Source organism: Caretta caretta, chromosome 16 (genome assembly GCF_965140235.1).
Source record: "Caretta caretta isolate rCarCar2 chromosome 16, rCarCar1.hap1, whole genome shotgun sequence".
In the NCBI taxonomy this organism is placed as follows: Eukaryota; Metazoa; Chordata; order Testudines; family Cheloniidae; genus Caretta; species Caretta caretta.
The window spans coordinates 26,471,654-26,482,912 of NC_134221.1; the positions used below are offsets into that span (position 1 = coordinate 26,471,654).

The 11,259-nt window shown below is 41.8% G+C and overlaps 1 protein-coding gene across 9 annotated transcripts in view; it reads right to left on the reverse strand.

The window, feature by feature from the left end:
* GARNL3 (GTPase activating Rap/RanGAP domain like 3) overlaps window positions 1-10,573 on the reverse strand; it is a 194,203-nt gene extending 183,630 nt beyond the window's left edge. For 8 of the 9 annotated variants that reach the window (XR_012665260.1, XM_075120473.1, XM_048823447.2 and 5 more), the window contains exon 1: window positions 10,316-10,573. Coding sequence is in view for 7 of the 9 variants with exons in the window: in XM_075120473.1 (XP_074976574.1) it covers window positions 10,316-10,371 (56 nt within the window). In the remaining 2 variants the exon portion in view is untranslated. Of the gene's footprint in view, window positions 1-9,922; window positions 10,216-10,315 lie in introns of those variants that run through there. The other variant, XM_075120478.1, reaches the window with a different exon arrangement.
* Window positions 10,574-11,259: the final 686 nt, after the last annotated feature.

Sequence of the window (11,259 nt, forward strand, 5' to 3'; positions counted from 1 at the left end):
GCTTTTGACATTGTCCCACATGACATTATCATAAGCAAACTAGAGAAATATGGCCTAAATGAAATTACTGTGTGCACAACTGTTTGAAAGATCATACTTCAAGAGTAGTTGTCAATATTTCACTGTCAAGCTGGGAAGACATATTAAGTGGGCCCTGACACTATTCAATATTTTTTATTAATGACTTGGATAATGGAATAGAGACTATGCTTATAAAATCTGTTGAGGACACCGAGCTGGGAGGGGTTGTAAGTACTTCGGAGGACAGGATTAGAATGCAAAATTATCTTCATAAATTGGAGAAAAGGTTTGAAATCAATCAGATTGCATTCAGTAAAGACAAACGCAAAGTACTACACTTACAAAAGACAAAAAATCCAATGCACAAACACAAAATGCAGAATAACTACATAAAAAGATCTGAGGGTTATAGTTGATCACAAATTGAATGCGAGTCAACAATGTGATGCTACAGCTAAAAAGACAAATTAAATTTGGGATTTATTAACAGGAGTGTCGTATGTAAGATGGGAGATAACTGCTCAGCACCTGTGAGGCCTCAGCTGGGAAACTCAGTGTCCAGTTTTGGGCACCACACTTTATTACAGATGTCAACAAACTGAACAGAGTTCAGAGAAGAGCAAAAAAAAATAAAAGGTTTAGAAAACATGACCTGTGAGGAAAGGTTAATCGAATGGGGTATGATTAGTCTAAAGAAGAGACAGCTGATAACAGTCTTCAATTCTATAAAAGATTGGTAAGAGGACTCTGATTAACAGTTCTCCATGCCCATCGAAGTTAGGGCAAGAAGTAATCAGTTTATGGCTAGAGTCACAATGGAAATTTGGCATGCCAATGCTGAGCATTGCCACAATTAATTTTTAGGTGCCTAGAAAATCACCAGGATGCACAAAGCTTGAGTTCAGCATGAATGTTCCCTACACAAAAATGAATGGGGAGAGATGGAACGGATGTGAACAAGCACTCAAAATATGATCCACAAAAGACAACTCACCTCCCTAGGCAGCTCCTCACCCAAGCTAGGCAGTGGGAGATGCCAAGCCAAGGGGTCTGTACTAAATCCCACCCCTCTCAGAGATAGCCACCTAAATCCAGGCGGCAAGGAAACACCTCCTTCTGCAGGGGATTCTCAGCTGCAAGCCCTTTCTTGGTGTTAGGCATCTACAACATTTTTGTGAGAGGGAGGATGAGGGCTACAACCTCCCTTCTGTTTGTCCACTGGTTAGTGTACTCACCTGGAAGGTGGGATACCCCCTCATTCAAGACCCCATTCCACTTGAGAGGCAGCATGGATCTGAGCAGGGATCTGCCATTTCTCAAGTGTCTGTCCTAGCTGCTGGACTATGTGATATTCTGATGCTGGGCTGCTCAGTCTCTCCTGTGAAATCGGTTTCATTCTTGATCATGGTGGATTTTGATTTAAATCATGGTGATTTAAATTAACAAATTAAATCATCATATAATCACCAAATGGATAGCCTCCTTAAGTCATCAACTTTTCCATTTGTACTTCAGTTATTTTCTCAAGAGAAGTGCATTCTCATTGTACTGATTTATAGCTAGAGCCTTTACACTAAATTTAGTATATCTTATAGTGTGCCCTCATAGGCAGCAAAAACTATTTATATTTATTTTAAACAATTATAAAGCTTAATGTTTTCAGATTCTTAATTGTACATTTTTAGTATGCTAGAAAATGGTGAATGATATATTGCTTATTTACTACATAATTAACTTATTGTCAAGATGCATTAGGATGGTAACTGAAATTTTATTAAACAACCTTAAAAGTTTTGGATACATTAACCCCTCTTATCAAAACATTTCACATTTACAACTACATTTATTGAACACAAGGGTTAATTGTAGTCAGTGAATTAAACTGATTATTTCAGGTCAGCCTAGGAAAATTTTCAAATATGCTTAATAGAAAATAACTAGAGCTTAAGTTCTTATTCACTCATTTTCAAGAGAATGAGGACAGTCTAATAAATTAGTTAGGCTGTCCTTTAAACTTATAAAGCTAGTAGATCTCATCCCTTCCCTCATTTTTATTGATAGACCAAAAGAGAAAGACAAGTTTCCTATGTTTCGACTCCCAATCGATTTTTCAAGTTTCAATGAATTAGTCCACATGAAGAAAATATTCTTTCTGTGCCTGCAGAAGAGGTTATTTATGTCAAAAGCTGAGTTAGTACTTCAAGAAACTCTCGTTCCAAGTGTTTAGCTGGTGACTTCCACCAGTTCAGTGGTGTGACTTTCTTTAAAACACCATCAGGTAACAGGTACTGCTTGAATAGTTCACCTGCAGCCCTGAAATTTATTATTGTTGGCATGACTGATGGGGGATTATAAGATATTCATGTCTTTTCAAAGATAATTGCTCATGGCTCAGATATCTCCTCAGCCAGCTCCTTGAGTATTCTAGGATGCATTTCATCAAGCCCTGGTGACTTGAAGACATCTAATTTGTTTAAGTAATTTTTAACTTGTTCTTTCCCTATTTTAGCCTCTTCTGATCCTACCTCACTTCCACTGGTATTCACTATGTTAGATGTCCAATCACCACCAACCTTCTTGGAGGGGTTCACCTTCAGCAGGAGGTTCATTAGCATATCCACTGAGTTAGTTTTCACAAGTACAGCAGGAACAACATTTTGCAAAAGTGGGGCCTGGATTGGGGAACCCTCTGTCCCCCGGAGGTCAGTTGTGTGGCTGCTCCCCTCCAGGAGGACAGTTACACAGTTCCCTCTTAAAACCTGAGCCACAGGTGAGGTGCCTGGGATTACAGATGCAGATCCAGCAAAATTTTTCCTGGGCAAGCCTTCCCCTGTAATTAATGGGGAGACATCCCTGTACTCCCCCACATTCCTCCTTAACTTCCTTCTCTGGGCCCCCCTCTAGGACATACACCCTGTGCTCCCTAGAGTGGAATCTATCCCCTGTTCAGCTGTGAGCTCACAACTGACAGACAGAACAGACCCCCCCACCTTCCCCATACTGGTAGGCATTGCACTCTCCTCCCTCTTTGAATTGGGTTTGCCTCCGGTTACAGAGCCCATGGAATCCACATCCACTGCAGCAGTCTTTAGGACTCCATCATTTTTCTCTGGGCTTTCCTCTAGGACACATTTTTCTATGCATTTTAGAGTGACTCCTGTTCCTTGCTTAACTGCAACTTCCTGGCAGCCAGCAACTTGGACAGTCTTCCTACCATCAGGCAAAACATCCCATCCCCCCCCCCCCACACACACACACACACACACATACCCTGGAGAAAAGCCTGTTTTAGCCTTGGGATAAGAGCTGACCTCAACCACTCCCACCCTTGTCAGCAGACAGTAATTCCTCTACAACAGTGGAGCAAAGAGACACTCTCCCATTTCCCCAGCAGTTTCTGTAACTTTACTTTTTCCTCTCTGGGGCTTCAGCACGAGATTCCTTCTTGCTGCTGCCAGACCCCAGGACAGCTTGAGCCACATTAAAAAAGCTGTTCCCCAAAATAATTTTTGTGAGATTATGAGGAATCGCAACCACGGTTAATTCAGCTTGCAAATCCTCAGTTTCCATGTGCACTTTAGCCAGTGGATGGACTAGATGACCTCTTGGAGGTCCCTTCCAGCCCTACATTTCTATGATTTTATGTAGCCGATGGAGAAAGATAACAGAGACAAGCAAATATGAAGGATACCCTTAAAGGTGAGTCATATTCTCTGATCTTGAATGATCACTGCAAACACATCCCAAATATTATGTAGACGTTACAGTATCTCTCCATTCAGCCCCTCCCAGAAACTAAAGGAAATCCTCTCTTGATCACTGAGCAAGCCTCCTTCTGGTAAGTGTGAGGGGAGGAGAGTCCTTCCCTCAAACCATCCACACAGGGACTCCTATAAATTGATATTAATTTATCTCTTCCTTCATCTCCTGTAACGATGCTGCCTTTGGTGGGACACAACTGAGAGTATCAATTCAGGATAAATTGCTTACAGCAGGGCAGTTACAGCTCAAAGCTGTTATTGGGACAAATGGTTATGAAAACCAATACCCCAGTAAAAGAAAAATGGTTCTCTTGATCCCAAAAGGGCCAAGCCCCAGAGCCAGGTCAATATATATCAGATCTTACCCACAAATCACACTGTTGCCAATCCTTTAGAATCTAAAATCTAAAGGTTTATTCATAAAAAGAAAGAAATATAGATGAGAGCTAAAATTGGTTAAATGAAATCAATTACATACAGTAATAGCAAAGTTCTCAGTTCAGGCTTGTAGCAGTGATGGAATAAACTGCAGGTTCACATCAAGTCTCTACATCCACAGCTGGGATGGGTCATTCAGTCCTTTGTTCAGAGCTTCAGTTTGTAGCAAGGTTCCTCCAGAGGTATGAAGCAGGAGTGAAGACAAAATGGAGGAGTTTCCAGGGCCTTTTATATTCTCTGCCCTGTGGAAGGACACCCCTTTGTTCTTACTGTGGAAAATCACAGCAGCAAGGTGGAGTTTAGAGTCAAATGGGCAAGTCACATGTCCATGCAACACTCAGTTCTTTACAGGCAACAGCCATGGCTCCCATGCTACCTTGAACGTTCCCAGGAAGACTTCTTATGTGGATTGGAGTCTCCCAAGGTCCATTGTCAGTTAAGTGTTTCTTGATTGGGCACTTAATTTGCAAATTCCTTTCTCAAGAAGCTGACCAAATGCTTCACTAAATGCTATTTAGAATCAAACACAATGAGATACAAGTACATAGCCAATATTTATAACTTCAACTACAAAAAGGCCACACATACAGACAGCATAATCATAACCAGCAAATCATAACCTTCTCAGACACCTCACACAACAACCTTTGTACAATATTTGCTGCAAATATATAACAGTGGTTGCAACAATGATCTATACAGTCACAGTTTATGTCAATAACATCACATCCCCAGAAAATGGTTTCACTGACATTTCATTGGAGGGATCCCACGTTTATTTTTCCTCCATGACTTGAGCAAATTTGCTCAGTTTGCAAGTTAAAATTAAAAAAAAAAGAAGTGCTACAAACTAGACCACTGATCAGCAAGTCATGCTGTACCCATTCTATATCTCTCACAGAAGCAGTACCCTGATCCAACACACATAGCTCAGGTTGAGATGGTCCACAGAAATAAAGCATATTAGCACTTCTGTGAAACTGCGGCTATCTCATCTTTCATTTAAAAAACATTAAACAAAATGTAATCCTCTAGCAATTATGGATGCGAAGAAAACTTCAAAAATTTAAACAGTGTAACTGATGCAGACACATCTATGCAAATCCGCAAAGAATAAAATAACTCAGAGGTGTCAACTGCCCCATTCATCTCACTGATATGTTAACTCCAATGCCTAAAGATGCTAATTTAAATACCATGATTGTTAATATTTTATTTCTTATGGACAGGGAGGATCACAAATCTGCACAATTTACTGAGAGTGACATCTCATTTTCATCCAAGTGAACGGTGTTTTGGAGATATTGCCAGATATTTTTTTTCCCCCACGGTCAAGCCCAAGGAGCTCAGCAGAGGTCATAGACACATTCAAGCCCCAAGAACTGGGAATCAAGCAGAGCTCAAAAAGCACAGTCATATCTACACAATGTACTCTGAGTAGTGTCTCATTTTGGTGATTCACATGGACAAAGCTTATTTTGGGGGTGGAATTTGGAAGGGTACCAACACCTTCCCTCCGCAATTTGATCCCTAACCGATGAGTGTTTGATAGGGGTACTTACAGTGCAGTTAAGGTATACATCACTGCCCCCCTTCATGTAAAGATTCCACAATTGTAAATTTGTTAGAAATTCTGTTGATGCACAAACCAAAATAAAGCCAGTTCAGTATTCCATAGGGGTATATGCTCTGTATTGCTAAAGAATAATGGAGTTTGAGTTTTGCTGAACTCAGTGCTCTGGAAGGGCATGAGATACCAGTGGGCAACCTTAAATAACTTCATTAACACAGAGTTGTCAGTGAACAATCAGTAAGGTAAGCACCTATATGACTTTGCATATATCCAGGAAACAGATCTGTGAGAAAGAAGATGCTTATTTTTATTTAAAGCACCGTGATTTTTCAATCCGTAAGCACTCTTTAAAAGGCTATGGGGAGGTCTCTAGCATTGGTGATGAGGGAGCAGTCAACAAATCAGCCTGTTCAAAATTAATAAAGCACAGCCTCGATAGAGCACTCTGCATATCATATAATAGCCATATGTTCAAAATCTAAACTGAACCTATGGGTTAGAAAGTTACAAGGCTTGGCAGCCCTGGAAATGACAATCACCAGTTTACAGAATAAAAGGTGCATATACATTAAGCTATTGACTCTTTTTAAGAGTAACAGCCGTGTTAGTCTGTATTCGCAAAAAGAAAAGGAGTACTTGTGGCACCTTAGAGACTAACCAATTTATTTGAGCATGAGCTTTCGTGAGCTACATCGTATGCATCCGATGAAGTGAGCTGTAGCTCACAAAAGCTCATGCTCAAATAAATTGGTTAGTCTCTAAGGTGCCACAAGTACTCCTTTTCTTTTGACTCTTTTTAGACCACCCAAGAAGCAGTAAAAGAATGACTTCTCAAAGTGCTTGAGTCTTCATTACATACAGAACATTTTGAAGTATCAGAGGGGTAGCTGTGTTAGTCTGTATCCACAAAACAACAAGGAGTCCGGTGGCACCTTAAAGGCTATCAGATTTATTTGGGCATAATCTTTCGTGGGTAAAAACCCATTTCTTCAGATGCATGGAGTGAAAATTACAGATCCAGACATAAATATATATTGGCACATGAAGAGAACCTTACTGTGCCAATATATATTTATGTCTGGATCTGTAATTTTCACTCCATGCATCTGAAGAAGGGGTTTTTTACCCACGAAAGCTTATGCCCAAATAAATCTGTTAGTCTTTAAGGTGCCACCGGACAGAACATTTTGAGTGGACCATACACATGAGGCAAAGCACTTTTACTGGGTTTTGCAGTAATGCAGAAAGCTTTTTTTCCCCACCCAGTACATACTGATAATGAAGATTGGAATAACTAATACAGTCAAACAATAAAACAATTGTCCAATATACTTTAGAAATATTCCCAAACAAAAACTGAATAGTTACACAACTTGCCCTACAGAGAATACTAAGAAACAAAACAGGAGCCACAAACCTCACTGTAACACTTTTTTGTCTCTTCTCCTTGTCAGTTTTATTTTCCTTACCTACATTTTGCCAGTTACAGTTAAAGTTGCCCAGCTTTATTTATGCAAAACACTATGCATGTAAAAGACCATTTAAAAATATGAAGATAGAATAACTGAAGTTTACAACTTGAAAGAACATCCAGCCTAAAACCCAACCAAAAAAATACATCACCAAATTCTGCATTTGGGAAAGCAATTAAAAGCTCTTTAAAAAGGGGGCAGGGGTAATTGAATTTATGTTTTCAAGTGGATCCGAAATAACAAAATTTTTAAAAAGCTAAAATCTGAACAATCATTTAAGGAAGGCTCTAACACACCCACCACACAATGGCCCCAAAAGACAAACTAAAAGAATACACACAAAACTTAGAAATACAAGTATTCCATTACATACAGTGCCCCCAAATCCAAAAAATGACCTTTCAACCACAAGTCTTCCTTAGTGCAAAGTATTTTTAAAAGCATCTGAACGACAAGGAAGCTTTCACAGTGTAGTCACATCACCGAAGCAATAAAACATGTCAGTAAAATAAATTTTATTACATTTGTATATTATTAAATATACATATTTGTGACAGGTTTCAGAGTAACAGCTGTGTTAGTCTGTATTCGCAAAAAGAAAAGGAGTACTTGTGGCACCTTAGAGACTAACCAATTTATTTGAGCATAAGCTTTCGTGAGCTACAGCTCACTTCATCGGATGCATACTGTGGAAAGTGTAGAAGATCTTTTTATACACACAAAGCATGAAAAACTACCTCCCCCCACCCCACCCTCCTGCTGGTAATAGCTTATCTAAAGTGATCACTCTCCTAGGAGGTTAGTCTCCAAGGTGCCACAAGTACTCCTTTTCTTTTTACATATTTGTGAAATGGTGTCAATTCAATCAACTGCAGAGCAATGTGATACATTGCATTTAGCAAGTATCTTTCACAATCTCACCTGCACTCTATTCACAAATTCACTTGCCTCAGAATTTACTCTACCATTTCAAACCTTCTGAGCAGCTTAAAAAAGCTGTCTGTCACAATAGTTCTCTATTTCACAAATATGTAATTTCCTTCCAAATATACATTTGTCTACAGTACACTACAGATAATATGCAATCATACACAAAGTGTAAGGTCACATGCCTCACAACCCATCATGACTAGTAAACAAGAGCTTATACCACTGGACAAGAGAAATTCTAGGTTTTCAGTGAGATATGGTGCACTTGCTTCTAACACTGACAGGTCCAAAAAGCAGAACTTTGAAATCATGATGAGTTTATGACACAGGCATTTTATGAGTGCCAAGGATAAATCATCTCTGGTAGGAATGACATATTCCCTGGAGTCATCTTCCCTCTGGAAATGCCCCATCCTCATTTCAGGTGCTCATACAGCTGACCTCTGGCTAGTATGTTTCTGAACATATATATTTAATTAACGTGTTGTTTAGGTCATAAAGGCCATTTCACAATCCACACTTCCAAAGCAAGGGAATGTGGATCTCTCTAGTGGCTGTGAGGGGCAGGCACCCCCTATCGTTTCCTAGTTTCACTGAGTTTAAGACCAGAAGGGACCATTAGACTCCTAGTTTGACCTCCTGTATGCCACATGCCATTACTTTTCACCCAGATACCACTATATTAAGCCCAAACACTTTAGTCAGAGTCAGACTAAAACATTTCAGTCCTCAGGAGACTAAACTGTATGCCAGTAGGACAGAACGGGGAGAGACTAAGATACCCTGAATGCCCAAGGCCCCTACAATGTCAGAGAATCGATTAGGAGTGATATGCCCAGATCTTGGCAGGTAAACCATACCCCATGCTGCAAACAAAGGCAAAAAGCCACCGAAGTCCCAACTAATGGGGGGAAATTCTGTTATATTTTCTGTAGAAGTTGGTATTTCCACTACCATCACCACAATGGTCTCCCTCCAAGAGCAAACATAGTGAGGGAATCAGGAGGGACTCCAATAGCTGCCAACAAATAATAAACCAAACCTGTATATCCATGGATTTTCATAGTCTAGCTGTGTGCACAAAAACAGGCTCATATTACTATTAACCATCCTTATTCCTCCCCCCTTTATTTGATTCACCAACCCATTACATCTTCCTTAGACACAGGCCTAGTCTACATTAAAAAAGTGGTGCTACTTTAACTAAATTGCTTTCAAATCAGTCTAGTCAAACTGGGGCAAATTCCTAGCATAAATGCATTTACACTGGATTAACCCTCACTTCAATCAGTTTGATAATTTAAAAATGATGTAAACTGGTGAACCTTTTCTAATATAGCGGCGCCCTAAGATTGTAAATCTAAGAGGAACACTGTGTTGTTTGGGGCTTTTTTGGGGCAGTAGAAAGAGAGAAGAGTATCTGTGTAATCATAGCTCTATAACCTGCATCCTTCACTGGCCCTCCCTTTCCAAGTGTATGTTATATCTACATTTATAAGTCCCTCAGAGTATAGGCCCATCTTCTAAGTGTTCCACAGAGAAAGCAGATATAGTTAGTCACTATAAAATAAATAAATTTGCAGTGGGAACACACTGGCATGTTCTAGAGCTTTCCACAGTGACTGCTTCATAATTAGTACATTTTTTAACTCAGTTTCATTCTCATTTTCAAATTATTGCCCACTTCTTAGAACACAGACACTTGCCCCAACCAGTTAACACACTACCCCATCTGTAACCGGCTCCAATCCCACCAAGCCAAATTTCAGAATTCCCCTTGCTGTCCAGCAGCACGACTCCACCTTACTACAGCAGTCCAACATGACCCCTTGATTTTTAACCCTCTTTCACAAACTTGTCCCACACAACAACAGCTTCCGTTACACTTCCCCCGCCACAGCCAAGCCTTCCCGCCCCACCGACGGCCCAAGCACGACCGCCCAAGGGTCTCCCGGCGGGAGTGAGATGGAAGAAGGCCCACAGCTCCCGTCTCTGCTCAAGGCGGGAAGAGCGTGATCCCCCTCAACGCCCACACCCTCCGGCCGCCGGGGAGCCCAATACTGTGGACACGCCCCGCGCCTCACGGAAGACCCCACCCCCGAGCCCGCCGCCTCAGTTACCGTTGGGCGATGCTGAGGAATCGTGTGGAAGCATCCTGGGCGCTATTCAGCTCCATGGGAGTTGCGCGCCGCTCATGCCTCCAGCTCCCCCGTCAGGAACCGGTTCTCCCGCTGGGAGTAGCGACCGACAGTGGCTCAGCTCAGAGAACATTCCGTCCCCCGGGCGGTGGGACCCAACCCGACCCGGAGTCTCCCTCCATCCCCCGGCGCATCAATCACAGCTCGCCAAACCACCTACCAGCTTGCTCCGCCCCAGCTGTTCCCACAGACCCCGCCCCCCAGCGGTGCATAGTGGGATCTGTAGTTCTGAGGCCGAAGCAGCCTGAGGGGAGCTTCCGGCTGCGGCGCGGGGTTCCTAGGGTAGGAATACAAACATGATTTACAAGGTCCCTGGCAGACAACCTCCAAATCACGCTCTGCTGTAGCGATCTGCAAGATTCATCCAGCCGCTTTGCTCCACGACAGCGTCCTGTGCCCCTTTCATATAGTACATAATGTGTGACAAAGACCCCCAATGAGGAACACACAAAAATTACCCTGGTGGGAGGCTGAAAATAGTGTAGGATCCCCTCCCCTGGGCAGCTGGTTGGTGGATGGCCTGGTAACCATATACATAGTCAGAGAGTCATTTGTTTACAAACTACCAGCTTCATTGCAGTCCAGTCTTCAACAAATTGCAGTTGCAATTTACTCCAAATTACAACTCTTTTGTGCTCTGCCAAACTGCTGGGGGGTGCTCGACCCCTGGCTCTGCCCCAGGCCTCACCCCCACTGCACTCCTTCCCCTGTATCAAAAGCTTTGCTAAAGTCAAGGTATATCACACCCACCGCTTTCCTCATACCCACAGAGCCAGTTATCTCGTCATAGAAGGCAATTAGATTAGTCAGGCATGACTTGCCCTTGGTGAATCCATGCTGACTGTTCCCGACCACTTTCCTCTCCT